Genomic DNA, 19,303 nt, shown 5'->3' with positions numbered 1-19,303 from the left:
GGCTGCATGTGTCACACGCAGTTAGCCACCCCAGCCCACTGAGTCTTCACCAAACACTGAGCGATGAAAAGAGTTCAAACGCAAACTAGTTAACTTTAATGGCCTCTCATCACCGATGGGGAGAGAAGGGTGTGGGGAACAGTGGTGGGAAAAGTACTCAAATGTTTTACTTAAGTAAAAGTATCAATACTGCAATGTGGAAATACTACAAGTAAAAGTCAGAATTAAAAATGCACTTGAATAAAAAAGTAAAGTAAAAAAGTTAAATTTAAAAAATAGCACGACGCATTGTGAGCTTGTAGATCTGTTATTTTCAAATGGTCAAAATTTTATATAGGGCTGAATTGGTTTTGTAGTAATCAAAATCCTCAAAGTAGATTATTTGTAAAGTTTTCAAATAATTGTAGTGAGGTAAAAGTACAATATTTGCCTCTGAAATGTAGTGGTGTAGAAGTAAAAGTACTGAAATTTTGAAATACTCCAGTAAAGTAAAAGTACCTAAAAAATGTACTTAAGTACAGTCCTTACTGTAAGTAAACGTACATACAGTAGTTACTTTCCACCACGGGCGGGATGAGAGTGGTTGGTGGGTTGGTTGAGACCACACAGGAGAACGAGGTAGGGAGGAGGGGAGAGAGAGGAGGGGAGGATGAGAGAGAGAGAGGGTGAGAGGGTGAGGGGGTGGATGGTTATGCAGGAGGAGAGAGAGAGAGAGAGAGAGAGAGAGAGAGAGAGAGAGAGAGAGACAGAGAGAGAGAGAGAGGAGAGGAGATGAGAGAGGGTGAGAGAGGAGGAAACAGAGTGGAGGAGAGGATGAGGGGTGGATGGGCATGCAAGAAACAGACAGAGAGACAGAGGAGGAGAGGGTGACGGCCGGGCTACACCAGGCTTTTCGCGCACGTTTTGTGCACGTTTACCCTAAAACCCGAACCCTGCGTACGCGCACTTAAAATAGGACTGGGCCTAAATTTGCGTGTGTGTGCGTATTCGCGTAAACGCGCACTGAAAAGCCTGGTGTAGCTTGGCCGTCAGGGGGTGGATGGGCATGCAGGAAACAGACAGAGAGACAGAGGAGGAGAGGGTGAGGGGGTGGATGGGCATGCAGGAAACAGACAGAGAGACAGAGGAGGAGAGGGTGAGGGGGTGGATGATGGGCATGCAGGAAACAGACAGAGAGACAGAGGAGGAGAGGGTGAGGGGGTGGATGGGCATGCAGGAAACAGACAGAGAGACAGAGGAGGAGAGGGTGAGGGGGTGGATGATGGGCATGCAGGAAACAGACAGAGAGACAGAGGAGGAGAGGGTGAGGGGGTGGATGATGGGCATGCAGGAAACAGACAGAGAGACAGAGGAGGAGAGGGTGAGGGGGTGGATGATGGGCATGCAGGAAACAGACAGAGGGACAGAGGAGGAGAGGGTGAGGGGGTGGATGGGCATGCAGGAAACAGACAGAGAGACAGAGGAGGAGAGGGTGAGGGGGTGGATGGGCATGCAGGAAACAGACAGAGAGACAGAGGAGGAGAGGGTGAGGGGGTGGATGATGGGCATGCAGGAAACAGACAGAGAGACAGAGGAGGAGAGGGTGAGGGGGTGGATGATGGGCATGCAGGAAACAGACAGAGAGACAGAGGAGGAGAGGGTGAGGGGGTGGATGATGGGCATGCAGGAAACAGACAGAGAGACAGAGGAGGAGAGGGTGAGGGGGTGGATGATGGGCATGCAGGAAACAGAGGGTATATTGGTTCCATCAACCACATGGTGCATGCATGCAGTGCTGGAAAGTAACTAAGTGCATGTACTCAAGTACTGTACTTCTTAAGTACAATTTTGAGTTGTTTTTCTTTCTTTCTTTTTTTTTTTTACTATTGGTATTAGTATTTACGATTTTCAGTACTTCTATTCCATTACACTTTGTACTTTTTACGCAAAACTTGAGTTACTACCGGTAGTTACTTTGAAGATTTTGATTATTATTACAAAACATACATTAACCACTTCAGCCCTATATTACATTTCGGCCATTTGAAGATAGCAGGTATCAAGCTCACAAGAGCTGCTATTTTAAATCTTCTAGATTCAAAGGATTTGTATACATTTGAAAACTTGTGAAATGGGACATTTAATTCCAGACTTTTACTTGTAACACAAGTATATTGCAGTATTGATACTTTTACTTAAGTTAAAAAAATGAGTAGCCTATGTTTTCCACCACTGCACGCACGCACGCACGCACGCACGCACGCACGCATGCACGAACGCACGCACGCACGCACGCACGCACACTACATTACATCTGTTAGGATACCAGTACTGTTTGGACTGGCAGAGAAATTGAACCAATCCAGTTACATATTTCAAGCAACCACACTCTTGAGTACTAGGAGAGAGTGCGTGCGTGCGTGCGTGCGTGCGTGCGTGCGTGCGTGCGTGCGTGCGTGCGTGCGTGCGTGCGTGCGTGCGTGCGTGCGTGCGTGCGCCTCCATGCATTACCATGGAGGTAACGGCCATGCCGTGGCCACCCTATTCGTCAAAACCATCCATCATGTTGAGTATATTCAGGTCTTTTGACAGAGGTGGGAATCAAATAGTTCTGTCTTAAGCCTATAGTTTATGCTTCATACATCATGCAGCCGTACGTCGCTGGGGAAAAGAACAGGTTTGTAAAAAAGAAAAAGCTTTACCAATGTCTGAGAATGTCTGATGGCTGTCTGAATATGGTTTCAAGTTCCTGCTGGCTGCTAGCAAGCACTGGGGTTGTTCTAAGAAGGGAGAGTAGATCTGTGTATTAATTATGACAGAGACAAGTTCAACTCATTGTTGAAAATCCAGGTAAATATGCTGTGTGTGTGTGTGTGTGTGTGTGTGTGTGTGTGTGTGTGTGTGTGTGTGTGTGTGTGTGTGTGTGTGTGTGTGTGTGTGTGTGTGTGTGTGTGTGTGTGTGTGTGTGTGTGTGTGTGTGTGTGTGTGTGTGTGTGTGTGACTGTGTGTGTCTGAGTGACTGCTTATATTTTCCCTCTGATTGAAATCCATTACATTCTGAGGGAAAATGTATATTTATTTAAACCTGTTTTCCACTGACTATATTTTCTACGAGGAGCTTTCTTCAACTCATCATATGTGCTATATTGTTCTCTTTTCAATCCGTTTTTTGTTGTTTTTGTAAGACGGACTGCATTTTCACCAACACTAGGCTATAGAAGTCACACTATGCACTATTAATATCAACTGGAATGTAAAGATTTGCTCTTTTTCAATGTCCTTGTGTCTTTTGGTGTTGTTGGTGGTGTGACTATGAACTTATTTTATGCCAAATTTAAACTCTACCACTGTGAAGCCAAAAGCAAATGCACACTGTTTGTGGGGCAATAAAGTTGTAGTTCTATTCAGTTTGTATTCCATTCAAACTCTACCCGTGCTGTTTCAGGTGTGTGTAGGTATCCTCTGGGCATGTCTGGTGGACAGATACAGGATGAAGACATCTCTGCCTCCAGTCAGTGGTCTGAGTCTACTGCTGCTAGATATGGCAGGTAGGCCAGCACATGCACAGGCACAACAAGCACTGAGTCTACCCATGTGCAAAGTCTGCAGACACACACACACACACACACACACACACACACACACACACACACACACACACACACATGCTCACACATGCTCACACATGCATGCATGCGCAGATTGCGCACACCATACTGTACAATGTGCATGCACTGTCACACCATCACATACACCACATAGTATCTCTGAATGGTGGAAACGGTCCAAAACGTTACAAGGTTCAAATTTTTTTAAATATCAAAAATAGATCTATAAGCTCGAAACTGACTTTTATGTGATGCTCTAATATGATCAAGTAAGTAGTAATTTACAGTAAAAAAGTTATAATTGAGATAAGAGGTTTCTGCCCGACTGCGACGATATGTACCCCCTTCATAATGATAGTGTATGTATGGGTGGGTCTGTTTCTGTAAGGTGGCTGTTTATTTGCAGTAAACCACAAACTAGGGTATCAGTTCCACTCAGAACCACATTATTAAGGAGGCCAGGGGGTGCATGTGTCGTCAGTCTGTACCTGTGTATGTGTGCGTGCGTGCACGCGCATGTGTGCTTGCCTGTGGGTACGTGTGCATGAGTGTGTGCGTGCCTCGGTGTGTTTGTGTGTGTGTGTCTCTGTGTGTGCACACATGCACGTGTGCATGCGTGTTGTAAAATGTGGGTGGCCTTGACTAAGTATCAAGGATAATGATGTAATACTTTTTCTCTGGTCGACAATGGCTGTGTTTTCAGTCTTGCCGGGCTCCCAGCAGCCCCAGCCAGCCCCCTAACCCTTCAGTCTTGCCGGGCTCCCAGAAGCCCCAGCCAGCCCCCTAACCCCAAATGAACAGCCTCAAATGAATTTACGACGTAGGCCTTCACAGAGCTGTTTTTATAACTGCATGAACTGAAATCCACCACCGCACTCACTTTCACTTTCCTCTCACCTTTCTCTCCCCATCCTGTCCTAATTTTACTCCTTTCCTACTGCAATTATAATATGTGCTATAAATCCACTCACCATTACTTGGTCTGCAATTGGTCTTAACCACTTGAACCCTATAGCATCCATTTTGTGGTGGCCAACATTCTGCGAAAATACCAGATCTACAAGTTCACAACATGTTGTGAACTTTGTTGTGAGCTTATAGATCAGCAATTTCTTTTTGCATAGTGACTTTTCCCAAACGCTTTACAATGCATGCGTTACATTCACCAAACAGGCTGCAGAGACATCCATGCAAGGTTAGGAGATTTGATCCTGGCATCACGCCCTTATCAGAAGTTTTGAACTCCTTGCGCAAGCCATTGAACCTCTAACTTAGTGCTGCACAATTCTTGCTCAAATGTGAATCTCGGTTTTCCTCCATAAGAATTGAGATCACAATTCTCACACGATTCTCATTTTTTCCATTAAAATATTTATAAAAAAGAACAAACATAAGAGTAACTAAAACTAATTGGACACCCAAGTATTGCTGCACGATTCTTCACAAAATCAGATATAGGTGTATAGATGAGCAGCTTTGTGCCATCCCATTCCCACACAGCCACCCTATAGCACCTGAGCCACTGCAGCCCCATTTGTCCTTTGTCCTTCTTCCCACACTCTCTTAACACCTGATTGGTTGGGATCGTGTCACGCACCGGAAATGTAGGAAACAAAAAATGAAGGGAACCATAAAAATGTGTCCGCGACCCACAAATGGGTCCCGACCCAGTGTTTGGGAACCACTGATCTACAACATACATAAATATCAATGGATAAATAAGGGATAACTCTCTCTCTCTTCCACCTCCTAGGTTGGAGTTTGAGGAAGGTGATGGTGCGTGGTGTCCCGACTCAGTGGAGCCGGACAGCCTGAAGGAGTTCCTTCAGATTGACTTGCGTTCTCTTCACTTCATCACCCTGGTGGGCACCCAGGGACGCCATGCTGGGGGCATCGGCAACGAGTTCGCCCAGATGTACAAGATCAAGTACAGCCGCGATGGCAGCCGATGGATCTCTTGGAGGAACAGGAAGGGCAAACAGGTGAGTCTATTAATATCCCCAATTAAGTGATAATAAATAAACACATCACTGCATCAGCCAATTCAATAATCAACAGATCCTTGGTGTTGGGCAGAAACCTTCTGACTTTTTGTGTTTTTTTTGTGAAATGTATGCCCCACTTGATCATACTACAGCGTCAGCGTCACACAGTATCACAAGTAGCAGATTTTCATGCTCGAACCGCTGCGTGAAGCAATGCATTTTGAGCTTGTAGATCTGCTACTTTTGCTATTTTTGAATTTGAATCCTGAAAGGTATTGGACATATGAGTGTTTCTATGTATTATGGAGCAGCCCCAACCTATGTTTTTCACAGTGCATGCACTTGTACACCCTTGTGACAATAAACATCTTGAATCTTGACTGAGGTTTCCACCCGACAGAGACATATATTTTTCATCCAGCAATTGAATAATACATTTATTACTTTGACTGATTCAGGGATCATTATGTTACAATCTTTGTTACACAGGAGATAACCCTTGATCTCTGGCCTTGATGCCAAATAGCTAATGGTCAATGTCAGGGAGATTCTAAGGGACCAGGGGCCTGACCGACACACCGACTGACCGTGCGTGCGTGCGTGCGTGCGTGCGTGAGATAGTTTTTGACCTTTATAACAAATTACAGATAAAGACCACTGCTCTTCTTATCATTTCTTTATAAGTGGTTGTAGAGTTTTAACTGACATACGACTGTGGTGACACTATAGATAATAGTGATGGTAGTACATTGAACAGGGAGGAGGTAGTTATTGAGTTATTGAGTTATTTCCTTTTATCTGCAGCCAATATAGATGGAGTCTATGATTTTGTGATTGATATTGGAGGTGCATAATCTAAGTTTCAGTTTGGGTTCTGAAGGTCAAGGTGTTTGTTTGTTTGTCTTCTTCTCACAGGTAATCGAGGGGAACCGGAACGCCTACGCCATCGTCCTGAAGGACCTGGAGCCTCCCATTATTGCCCGTTTCGTCCGGTTCATGCCAGTGACGGATCACTCCATGAATGTCTGCATGCGGGTGGAGCTCTATGGCTGTGAATGGCTGGGTAAGAGGCTAGGGGCCACATGTGAATGGTTGGGTAAGAGGCCAGGAGCGACATGTGAATGGCTGGGTAAGAGGCCAGGGGCCACATGTGAATGGCTGGGTAAGAGGCCAGGGGCCACATGTGAATGGCTGGGTAAGAGGCCAGGAGCGACATGTGAATGGCTGGGTAAGAGGCCAGGGGCCACATGTGAATGGCTGGGTAAGAGGCCAGGAGCGACATGTGAATGGCTGGGTAAGAGGCCAGGGGCCACATGTGAATGGCTGGGTAAGAGGCCAGGGGCCACATGTGAATGGCTGGGTAAGAGGCCAGGGGCCACATGTGAATGGCTGGGTAAGAGGCCAGGGGCCACATGTGAATGGCTGGGTAAGAGGCCAGGGGCCACATGTGAATGGCTGGGTAAGAGGCCAGGGGCCACATGTGAATGACTGGGTAAGAGGCCAGGGGCCACATGTGAATGGCTGGGTAAGAGGCCAGGGGCCACATGTGAATGGCTGGGTAAGAGGCCAGGGGCCACATGTGAATGGCTGGGTAAGAGGCCAGGGGCCACATGTGAATGGCTGGGTAAGAGGCCAGGGGCCACATGTGAATGACTGGGTAAGAGGCCAGGGGCCACATGTGAGCAAGAGTGAATTGAGAGTTGAAACATACTCAAGGTTTTGAGGGCTGATGAGAGAGGAAGTTGCAGAATCCTGAGAGTTAAGTTAACTCTGATAATGTAAAGATGGACCTACTGTATATTCTATGTAGATCTACATACAAATCCGGCCTGGGCCATGGCTCAGTGGTCCAGGCACCTTTGGCCACAAAAAAAGATCTACATACAAATCCAAATATAAACAAGGGGTAACTCGTTCTCTCTTTCTCTCTATTTCTCTTTCTCTATCTCTCATGCACGCACGCACATATGCATGCACTTAAACACGCATACATTTCCAAAGTGTTTAATCACCAAACAGTTCATCTTCGAGCTCATAAAGATAGAGAGGAACAATTTATTCTCTGTCTTCTAATCAGAGTCAAGCCTGCACGCACGCACGCACGCACGCACGCACGCACGCACGCACGCACGCACGCACGCACACACCTATTTCCTGCATTGGTTTGGTGGTGTTGTTCTGAATTTGATTGTTGTTTCCCACTGTTTGTCTCAGATGGGCTGGTGTCATACAACGCTCCTGTAGGAGAACAGATGAACTTGCCCAGTTATCCTGTCTACCTCAACGACTCTGTGTACGATGGAGCTGTCATTCACAGGTGTGTGTGTGTGTGTGTGTGTGTGTGTGTGTGTGTGTGTGTGTGTGTGTGTGTGTGTCTTATAAATGGTGCATTTATATAGCACTTTTATCCAAAGCGCTTTACATAAATTGTGTATTACACTCTCTCTCTCTCATACACACGCACGCACGCACGCACGCACGCACGCGTCCCAAAATCGGCTTGTGATTTGTTGTCAGTGGGGTAGGGAGCACTGTGCAATCCAAAAACTATTATATTGTCCAGGAAAAGAAAATCAGTCTGTGGTTGTTGTTGTTTTTCCTTATAATTTTTATCCCACGATTTTGCAACCCAGTTTTTTCACCCAGTATCTAATGTAATCCTGGGCGCTACACTTCCTCTGCCAACCTGGGGGGGTGGTTTGTAGCCACAGGGTAAAACAAGCGCTCCCTCTGGACTCACCACTCTACATTTACAAATTAAGCCTACAGCACAGTATGTTCTATGGCAGCTAAAAGAAAAACAGAACTTGCTCAAATCTTGATGGATTTACAAACGGGTTGGTTTATTACAAACATTATCAATGTGGCTATGATTCAGGACGCTTTTATGCTTAATGTTATTTTTTATATGAACGTCATATAAACGTCTCTGACGTTTATAACAAACCAAACCGTTTGAAAACCGGTTGAAGATTGAGCAAGTTATGGTTATTTACAAAGTACATGCCCCATAGACACAAATCACACAATGTTATGCTGCCCCTCGGTAAGATGGCCACCACATAGCGACATAGCTGAGTAGCTCTCCATTGGCCAGCAGCGCGGGTGAGCCATCTAGCCTTTCTTATGGAGGAAACCATGCAAGGCACCAACCTGCTCATAGGGAGCAATTAGGGGTTCAGAGACTTGCTCAAGGACACTTCGACACTAACTAACTCTGTGGGAGCCCGGGATCGAACTGGGAACCTTGAGGTTTTGTGTCATTGCCTTGCTTCGTTGTCTTACGATTGTCTTATTTCTTATTTTTTTCACCACCACCAAACACAACCTTCCTTCCCCACCCCTCTTAGCACTCCCCCTCCTCCAAACCTTGGAGCCATGGACCTCCACAGTGCCATTGTTGTTGCCTGGTCAGTCACCATGGTGAGGGCAGGAGACAGACAGTTGTGTGGGTCATGGCGGTTTACACTGCTGTGTGTGGGCGTGATTGAGTCAACCATGCTGCAATAACAAAACTTCAAAACCTTAGGGGAAGAACTGATGAGAGTAGTTTTGTTGCGTTACATTTTTTGAGTCACCGCGTGGTGAATAATGTCCTCCATGACACAGCCTTCTGTCTCTCTCTTTAAGAAACAGTACAGGAGGAAAAAAGAAAATGGCCCATGTTTTAATATCAAAGCCAAGAGAGCTGGGGTGAGGACTTGGCTGTTTAATGCTGCCACCTAGTGGTGAATGGATGTGCCACATTTTATATTTGGCTAACATGCTTGTGTTTAAAATACAAGTATGTGTTCATTGTTTAGGTCAGTGGCTTTCAAAGTCACTCACTTTCAGGGTTCCTTGAGGGGGTTCCAAATGAACCCATTCAGGTCTGTATGGAACCAAAGTGGTTCCATTTGCACACGACTCAGAGTTATGGGTCTTTGAAATAAAGAAATAAATTGTTTGAGAACCATTGGTTTAGGTAGGTGTTTAGATGATGGAACAGTGAACTAATTTCATTGTAATCTCTCTCCCCCCCCCCCCCCCCCCTCATCTCTGTCTGCCTACGTGCTCTATCTCTCTCTGCCTCTTTCATTCTGTCACTTGACCCACCCAGCATGACAGAGGGACTGGGCCAGCTGACCGACGGCGTGTGTGGCCTGGATGATTTTACACTCAGTCACGTGCACGTGTGGCCAGGATATGACTATGTGGGCTGGACCAACGAGAGCTTCCCCAGCGGATATGTCGAAATCATGTTTGAATTTGACCGCATACGCAACTTCACCACCATGAAGGTGAACATATTCACACTTTTAATTAAAACTCATTCTCTGTAGCTATGCATTAGCCTGTGTGATGTCCATGTGCACTGGCTTTAGACAATACAAAAAATAAGTTTATTTTGGGTCTTTTTATGCCTTTATTGATAGTATAGTTACTGTAGGTTGACAGGAAATGGGGAGAGAGAGATGGGGAGTGACATGCAGCAAAGGCCGTCAGGATTGGGACGTCTAGGTGCCTGAACAGTTTCGGACGCAAGCTGTCCAGGCCGACAATTTCTTAATTATAAAGAGTGCTGTATATCGTCTCAGTTGGGTGGAAACCTCATATGTACAAAACTGTTACTTTTCAGGATTTAATTTCAAACGTAGCAGATCAAATCACATTGTTTTGCCCCACGTTTCGAGACACATTTTGTGCTTGCAGATCTGCTACTTTTGATGCTGTTGTGTAACGCTGTAGTATAATCAAGTGGAGCGTTAATAAAAAAATCACACCCGTGTGAACTGAGTGGTGCAAGGTCTTGACGTCAGTGACGTCACACACTAACCATAGCAACCATGCTCACCTTTGCACGGACATGTACGTACACAGGTACACAAACATAGATACAGACAAAGCTGGTTGTTGGAGTGGTTTGCACCACTCAAAAATAGAAATAAAAAAACTCAAAAAGTAAAAATATGGATATAAGAGGCCTCTCCCCAACAGCAATGATATATATCACATCCAGCAGTAGGACTATTATAGACTTTCCATCCAGCCATACACTATTTCTCTCGCTCCATTTCTGGGCCCGATGATAACATCAAACTCTCCATTCATATGCCCCCAGGTCCACTGTAACAACATGTTCTTGCGGCACGTCAAGGTCTTCAGACAGGTCGTGTGTTACTTCCGCTCCGAGCCTCCTGACTGGGAGGCCACGCCCCTTTCCTTCAGCCCCGTGGTGGACGAAAAGAGCCCGAGCGCCAGATTCGTCACCGTCAACCTGGCCAATCAGATGGCCAGTGCCGTCAAGTGCCAGTTCTACTTTGCCGATGCCTGGATGCTGTTCAGTGAGATCACCTTCCAGTCAGGTACACAGACAGTGGTGGAAAAAGTACTCACATTCTTGAGTACTTTAAAAGTACTTTAAAAGTATCAATACTGCAATACTTTGTTACAAGTAAAAGTCTGGAATTCAAAGTTTACTTGAATAAAATTACAAATGTAACCAATAGTATAAAGTACTCATAATATAGAACGTCTCATTTCACAAGTTTTCAAATGTATAAAAAGCTCACAACGCATCGCTTGGCTACTTTCAAATTGCCAAAGTACATATACAGTAGGTCTGAAGTGGTTTTGTTGTACAACGTATCTAGTAACTAAAGTTTTCAAATAATTGTAGTGGAGTAAAAGGTATACAATATTTGCCTCTGAGGTGTTAGTGGAGTAGAAGTAAAAGTACTGAACATTTGAAATAGATTTGGCTGATGCTCAGTGACCCTCACTGTGTGAGGAGTGAGGACATACTGTACATTAGGTGTTCGGTTTCCAGCTCAAGGACATTGAAAGGACATGTGGCTGCTGATACCTCATATGGGTACTAAACCGTTTCGATTTCAGTTACACAACAGTTCTGGCAGTTCAGATCTGGCCCCATGTTTGTGAGGCTCACACAATTCACAAAGTTTTAGTTGTATGTAACCTTCTTGAGTATTGAGACTGAGCCACTTCAAAATGCAATATACATGTATCTGAAACAACACTAAAATACCATCTCTGTCGCTTGGAAAACTCATATGTCCAAAACTGTTACTTTTCAGGATTCCAATACAAAAGTAGCGAAAGTAGCAGATATACAAGCTCAAAGCGCGGCGCTGTAGTATGAAGGCGTTAATTTACGAAGAAAACACAAAAGGTTTACATATGGAGATAAGAGGTTTCTGCCCGACAGCAATGATCAAGACCTCTTTCCTTTATCCTCTCAGATACAGCCATGTACAATACAACCCTGGCTCCCCCGAAGACTGGCCCTCCAACAAGCACACAACCAGGTCAGTAACTCTATACAAACAAGCCCAGTATATACCCAGTCACACACGCACGCACGCACAAATACATATGAACTGTCAAATCCTGAGTGTTAATTTAACTCTCTCAATCAAAGGGCATCTTTGCTTATCCCCTCCCCAGGGGATGACCCCACCCACAAAGTAGATGACAGCAACACCCGAATTCTGATCGGCTGTTTGGTGGCCATCATCTTCATCCTCGTGGCCATCATTGTCATCATCTTGTGGAGGCAAGTGTGGCAGAAGATGTTGGAGAAGGTAAGATAATAAACCGTTTTAAAATGAAACGACTTAGTAATTCATGTACAGTAGCAGTCATGTTTCAATGAACCTCTGATGTGTCTCGGCCTGGTGCACTTACACCATTGTAACACCAACAATGCATGATCGTACTGCTATTCGATCACCCAAGATGTATGTTAATGCCATGGGTGTGACAGAGTGTCACGTCTAGCAAAGTCTGATTTATACTCTAGTGTTGCATCACTTGCATGCCGCAAATAGCAGATATACAAGCTTGTAGCTCTGCTATTTATTGCAAATGACACTGGAACACAACTAAACTTTAAACTAGAGCATATCACAGTAATGCCACAGCATGTCACATGTGTTTCACCGCCCACACGTCCTTCATTCTAGGCTTCTCGGAGGATGCTGGACGATGAACTAACTGCTAGTCTGTCACTACAGAGTGAGACATTCGCCTACAACCACAACAACCAGTCGTCTGCGGCCAGCGAGCAGGAGTCCAGCTCCACCTATGAGCGCATCTTTCCTCTGGGCCCAGACTACCAGGAGCCTTCACGCCTCATACGCAAGCTGCCCGAGTTCTCTCAGACGCCCGATGAGCCTGTTTCTGGTTAGTGTGTTTTTGTGGACACACATAGTCACATAACTTTTTATGATTTTTTGTTGTTGTAAATGAATGCCCTACTTGATCATACTACAGTGTCACACAAAAGGATCAAAATAGCAGATGTACTTTTGAGCTGCTGTTTTTGCTATTTTTGATACTATTATTGATAATATGCATCTATTCTGCACACACTGCAGGCAATTTCCACGCACGCACGCACGCACGCACGCACGCACGCACGCACGCACGCACGCACGCACGCACACACACACACACACACACACGTCGCATGCATGCACATTCACACGCACAGACGCACGCTCACACGCGTGTGCGCACACACATATTCAACATCATCCCTTCTAGATTCTCATGTTACCATCACCCCTGCTGTGTTGTGTTCCAGCCTCCACCAGCACAGCAGCTTCTAAATCCACCACAACAACCGTAGGCCAAGATGGTGTCCCACACTATGCGGAGGCTGACATCGTCAACCTTCAGGGGGTCACAGGAGGCAACACGTACGCCATCCCCGCCGTTACCATGGACCTGTTGTCAGGGAAGGATGTGGCCGTGGAGGAGTTCCCCAGGAAGATGCTCAACTTCAAAGAGAAACTGGGGGAGGGACAGTTTGGAGAGGTCCGTCTTCCATGTTTTCTTGTAGCACTTTTAGGGCTGCCATCCATTATCTTCTTATCGATTGTACTATCGATTACTTTTTTCCATTCATAAAATAATGAAGAAGCAGGTTTTTCTATATTTTTTAAATTTCTTATATAGGCTTATCAACATGTATTTTATTGAGTAGTTTGATAGTCTGATTAACCACTTAACCCCTATCATATGTGCCTTTGTGGAGTGTTGTAACCTTGTAGATATGCTATTTTTGCTATTATTTTGTATAGATTATTTTATCAAATGCAATACTAACTTTTATTTTACATTCAGTACAACATTGATTGAATAAATTATCTTCTGTCCCCTCCTCACCCCTCTGCTCCTGCACACCTCCCCTCAGGTGCACCTGTGTGAGGCCGAAGGCATGCAGGAGTTCATGAATAAGGAGTTTTCCTTTGATATCAGTGAGGACCAGCCAGTTCTAGTGGCTGTCAAGATGCTCCGCGCAGATGCCAACAAGAATGCAAGGTATTACTGACCCACTATGGGTCTACGAGAATGTACAGATGCAACCAGAGTTAGTGTCGAAGTGTCCTTGAGCAAGACACTGAACCTATAATTGCTCCTGATTGTTTCCGCTGCCATCGGTGTGTGAATGTGTGTGTGAATGGGTGAATGTAATGCACATCTATGTAAAGCGCCTTGGATAAAGGCGCTATATAAATGCACCATTTACCATTTACCAACCAAATGGACGTGTAAAGGTCCACATGGTTACGTTTGTTCACTCTTACAAATACATTAACACTGGGGATTTTACTGTGTTGTTAGAACATGGAGACATAACCCCTTTTAATTTTCCTTTGGCTAGGAACGACTTCTTGAAGGAGATAAAGATCATGTCTCGTCTGAAGGACCCCAACATAATCCGTCTGCTGGCTGTGTGCATCTGCAGCGACCCTCTCTGCATGATCACAGAGTACATGGAGAACGGAGACCTGAACCAGTTCCTGTCTCGCCATGAGCCTGAGGGTCAGCTGGCCCTGCTCAGCAACGCACCCACTGTCAGGTACCGGCGAGTTGGTAATGCTGCGTTCAGACCTGAATATATATATTCCGTTCGTGCAACTTCTCGTCTTTGCATTGACTTTGTATGAAATCGCGCCGCTCTAACCATCCAAGTCTGAACGCACCTTGAGTGAGAGAAAGGGTGGCTGGCTGGCTGGCTGGCTGGCTGGCTGGCTGGCTGACTGGCTGACTGACTGACTGACTGACTGACTGACTGTTTTTGATGTTGAGTACGTGACTGCAACCTACAAGGGTGTGTGTGTGTGTGTGTGTGTGTGTGTGTGTGTGTGTGTGTGTGTGTGTGTGTGTGTGTGTGTGTGTGTGTGTGTGTGTGTGTGTGTGTGTGTGTGTGTGTGTGTGTGTGTGTGTGTGTGTGTGTGCGCGCGTGTGTGCGCAGCACACGTGTAGTATACTGTATGTCTTGCACCTTTTCTCCTGTGTTTCATTCCATTATGTTATTTCTCATCTCTCTCCTGCAGCTACAACAACCTGTGCTACATGATCACTCAGATAGCATCGGGGATGAAGTACCTCTCATCCCTAAATTTTGTCCATCGTGACTTGGCCACACGGAACTGCCTGGTGGGCAAAAACTACACGATAAAGATAGCGGATTTTGGCATGAGCAGGAATCTGTATAGTGGGGACTACTACCGCATTCAGGGCAGAGCTGTATTGCCCATACGCTGGATGTCATGGGAGAGCATTTTGCTGGTGAGGACATCTAGTGGACAAGTGTGCAATAACTTGCAGCTCTACACATAGGCCTACAGTAGTTTCTATTGATGCTTCTTGCAACATTTTGCATTTTCGGTGTGATCCTACACCATATGCAAATAGGGCATATAAAGCAGTGAGGTTTGGAATGGAACCATTTTCTGGTTCCATTGTTCCAGACCCCATTCATTTTTCCATAAAGATTTCCAAAAATATTAATTTAAGACCTGAAACAAGCCATCCAGGATCCTGGTGAATCATGACCATAAAACATTTGATTCTGTCGAAACATAATTCACAGGCTTAAAATAATAATTCTAGGCTTAAAATAATAAAATAATATTATTGGAAATCTCTATGGGAAAGATAGTCTGACAAATACTGAAAAGAAATGACACACATTGACTTAAGTGATACATGCTTGCATTCAGATCTTGTTGTCTTCTTCAAAATGTTTTTTAGGATTTTTAAATATAGTAACTTGATTCAGCTACATTATCTGCCAATAGTTTGATGGACTTCTTAAGCTTTTTTTTTTGTACCTCCCTTACTAACACAGTGTTTTCCCTTTCAGGGTAAATTCACCACGGCTAGTGACGTGTGGGCATTTGGGGTGACCCTGTGGGAGATGCTGACCTTCTGCAAGGAGCAGCCATACTCCCAGCTCACAGATGAGCAGGTGATAGAAAACACAGGGGAGTTTTTCAGAGACCAGAAAAGACAGGTACGCGCGACACATCAATGATCAACATGTCCATGTAGCGTAGGCCTATACTTGCGATTTACAATTCAGACATTTTAGCAGACACTTGTATGCAGAGCGACTTAAAAGTGCGACATCAAAGTACAATAGTACATGGCACGAACCCCAGTCAACAAACGACATGGCAAATGTCACGTAAGTAGAGTGCAATGAAAAACAACATAGTGCTTTGAAGTAACTACAGGATACCAAGTAAACATCAAACCTAGCATCTGTCTAAACAAACAGTATATCTAGGGCTAGGCTATCTAAATAACATAATAAGCGTTTTATGCTCAGAAGTGTCACTACCAAGAAGTACTGTGAAGTGTCCCGATTCTGATTTCAATTCTGAACACGATCACCATACAAACGCATCACGAATGCAGTGGTTGTCCAAGTCTCACCCACATTTCCCTGTGTGCTACAGATCTACCTTCCTCAGCCAGTGCTGTGTCCAGACTTGCTCTACAAGATCATGCTGAGCTGCTGGAGGAGGAATACCAAGGAGAGGCCCTCATTCCAGGAAATACACAGAGCCCTCCTGGAGAGCCAGCCTTAAGCTGAGGCTCATGTACAGCCATGTACAGTGATGTACAGGACAGCCTTTCCCAGTCCTCTTAACTCTCCAACTAATGGTGCACGAAGTAGGTTTAGACGACGCTTCTACACTGTAATCTCAAAGAGTAATAATTACCCGTTTGCTCCTGCGACCCAAATTATCCATATTGGTTCCATTGGTACATTCTCAGAGTTACATTAACACTGGGGTCCATTTGGTTCCATGCATGTGTGACGGTCTCACAGTTAAATCAACACTCTGGATTTTACAGTGTAAATGCAATCCAGGGTTAAGCTATCATGGTTCAATACTAAACAGGCTGGGATCCAGCACTGTGGGGCTCTGAGCTGCCATTTGGAAACACTGTTTGAGCACTCAAGGAGCCATGGACTCACACACCACAATGATATGATGGACAGGCACTTTGGTGTGTGAGCTCGGTTAACACAGTCACATTGGATAAGAGGATACAATTATGCAAAACAAAACACATTTTTTATCACACACACACTCACACACACGCACATGCACACACGTACGTACGCACACACACACACACACACACACACACACACACACACACACACACACACACACACACACACACACACACACACACACACACACACACACACACACACACACTACAGGCACGACCTGTAGGTAAAGATTTTGACCTTTGGTTATTTTGTGTCCTGATTAAGCCAAAGTGAAATGTAGCAATCGACATTTGGCACTTTTTAAAACAAAACAAATATATAAGGTTATTTTATTTCATTTTGTTAATGAATTAAAAGTTCCCATGTTAAAATGTTTCATGGATTGGTAAATAATGATGTTACAATAATGATGTAATGATGCAATTTTGAGGAATTGAAGAACTTTCTTGTGTTTTCTTTTCGAAGACTGCTTGAATGTACAAGGCATAAAAGGGAGTGCAGCAAAAACCCATCACTGTTATTTTAACCACTTGAACCCTGGAATCACTCTTCTGGGGGGAACGTTCGTCTCGATCGGCTATTTTCGGGAAAGAGATTTGGAGTAGAGCGGACAAAATAGCGGACCAAGTACAGAGCCGACCCCAGTCAAGTAAGCATCCAAGCACCCAAGTATTAGAGGGTTTAAGTGGTTAAACACGTTTTTCATCTCAGTCTCTCAGACAATCACCAAGCTAGTTGAGTTTTTATGGATATCATGTAACTCCTATAATTGTAATGTAATTCCTATCTAATCTCCCCTCTACCATTTTTCTGACAGTGGTATTTGACCATCAGTGTATATGACTGTGTATTTTCAATAGATATTTGTAGATTTAAAAAATATCAATATTTTGTATTATTTATATGTCCATATTTGTGCGGTTTTGTTGATAATGTTTGTGTATTAGTATGTTCTTAAAGATTGTGATTCTCATCTTCCACTCAATGCATTGTCAAACATTGCAGTCTTTATAGGTTATTTCTTCAATTTATTTTTATTTTTTCTTTAAAACACAATCAAACTGCACAAACAAGTGCCCTTTTCTTCTACGTCCAAAAGTCAGCCGAATGCTAAATAATGTCAGCAGCGTGCTATTTTGATACGTGATGAGAAATTCTCTTGCAAAAGTCCAAGAATACAGGCTGTTAGCTGTGTGCTGAGATGGATCTGTTTCTGTACGTGTCTTTGTAAAGATGTAACAAAGTGTGTTGTGGGTGTGTAGAGCAAGTTCTCACAAAACGACATATTTGTCCCTTTTGAAAAGGATACAAAAATGTGTTAAGGAATGGGAAATTTGTTTTACTGGAATACTGGTTAAGCAGATGTATTGCATACAATAATGACAGCTTACTGGCATAGATGGTAGTAAATTATGATGTATAGTGATCTAAAACAAGAAACCATTCACCTTAAGGTTCCAGGTGCTCACGTCCAATTAAAGTATTACTATTTATTTATGAATTAATGTTGCCAATGCCAGATTCTCTCTTGGACCTTTTGAATCAATTTGACCCGAACTTGCATTATAATGTGTAGGCCTATGTCTGTTTATTTTTTATTTTTTATATATGGTCTAAACAAATTTAAGTGTCACACTACACAGATTAGAACTGTTAGATCAGGTTAGATCAGGTTAGATCAGCATTCAGAGGCCCCTGAGCTTTATAGGAGTCGGTGGACATTGGCCCCACTCCCTTCTCCCTTTGCCTTATCTGTGACAGCTACCTGTTGCTGTCTGTAGGCCTACACATGTAAGTTAAATATTACAATTGGTCTGCAATTAATTTTGTCCATTTTCAATCACAGTTCAGTCTATAGAAATGAGACATGAAGAAAGGTTTCATTCAGACAAAGGAACCTGTTTATAGCATTTCACAGCATCTCACTGTGTGTGTGTGAACGTTATAAATTAATTGATGGCAGATGTATATTTGTAATAAATAAAATAAAAACAGAAAAAATAAACATCGAATCCTATCGTTTTCATGATTTGTTCTCAAATGTTTGTTTTGCAATGAGCTTGTTTGTTGTTAGGCTATATAAAATAACAAGTTACATTGTTTCTAATTATATGTATGATGGACAAAATGAAAACAATAAAATCTGTAATAGTCCTACTTGTTCTATCCCCTCGTCATATCAGTGACATGTCAGTGACAGTTTTCATTTCACAGACGCCCCCTATGTTGAGAACCCCTTTTTTTCTTTTTTTTTTTTTTTTTTTTTACTGTATTCAGTCTTTCCACTGACTGTACAGTGTGTACACGTGTGTGTGTGATATGAGGTGACTCCTTTCATTGGCTAACTGCTGCCGTTTGGCCCGTCGCATCCAATTACAACTCGGAGGCGGGGTTTAGAACAT

General features: G+C 44.0%; 1 protein-coding gene across 2 annotated transcripts in view; it reads left to right on the top strand.

The window, feature by feature from the left end:
• The window catches only part of ddr2a (discoidin domain receptor tyrosine kinase 2a), a 52,046-nt gene extending 33,145 nt beyond the window's left edge, over positions 1 to 18,901 (top strand). The window contains exons 4-18 of one of the 2 annotated variants that reach the window (XM_079506730.1): positions 3,425 to 3,527; positions 5,341 to 5,569; positions 6,488 to 6,635; positions 7,787 to 7,889; positions 9,672 to 9,852; positions 10,674 to 10,917; positions 11,815 to 11,880; positions 12,020 to 12,156; positions 12,589 to 12,757; positions 13,161 to 13,393; positions 13,773 to 13,900; positions 14,244 to 14,441; positions 14,920 to 15,154; positions 15,732 to 15,881; positions 16,330 to 18,901. In XM_079506730.1, coding sequence (XP_079362856.1) covers positions 3,425 to 3,527; positions 5,341 to 5,569; positions 6,488 to 6,635; positions 7,787 to 7,889; positions 9,672 to 9,852; positions 10,674 to 10,917; positions 11,815 to 11,880; positions 12,020 to 12,156; positions 12,589 to 12,757; positions 13,161 to 13,393; positions 13,773 to 13,900; positions 14,244 to 14,441; positions 14,920 to 15,154; positions 15,732 to 15,881; positions 16,330 to 16,461 — 2,456 coding nt within the window. In that variant the 3' untranslated portion in view covers positions 16,462 to 18,901. Of the gene's footprint in view, positions 1 to 3,424; positions 3,528 to 5,340; positions 5,570 to 6,487; positions 6,636 to 7,786; positions 7,890 to 9,671; positions 9,853 to 10,673; positions 10,918 to 11,814; positions 11,881 to 12,019; positions 12,157 to 12,537; positions 12,758 to 13,160; positions 13,394 to 13,772; positions 13,901 to 14,243; positions 14,442 to 14,919; positions 15,155 to 15,731; positions 15,882 to 16,329 lie in introns of both variants that reach the window. The other variant, XM_079506729.1, reaches the window with a different exon arrangement.
• Positions 18,902 to 19,303: the final 402 nt, after the last annotated feature.

The sequence above is a fragment of the Electrona antarctica genome (genome assembly GCF_951216825.1).
Source record: "Electrona antarctica genome assembly, chromosome: 7".
Lineage (NCBI taxonomy): Eukaryota > Metazoa > Chordata > Actinopteri > Myctophiformes > Myctophidae > Electrona > Electrona antarctica.
The sequence above is the reverse complement of the archived record's forward strand: the minus strand, read 5'-3'. Positions and strand labels throughout refer to the sequence as shown.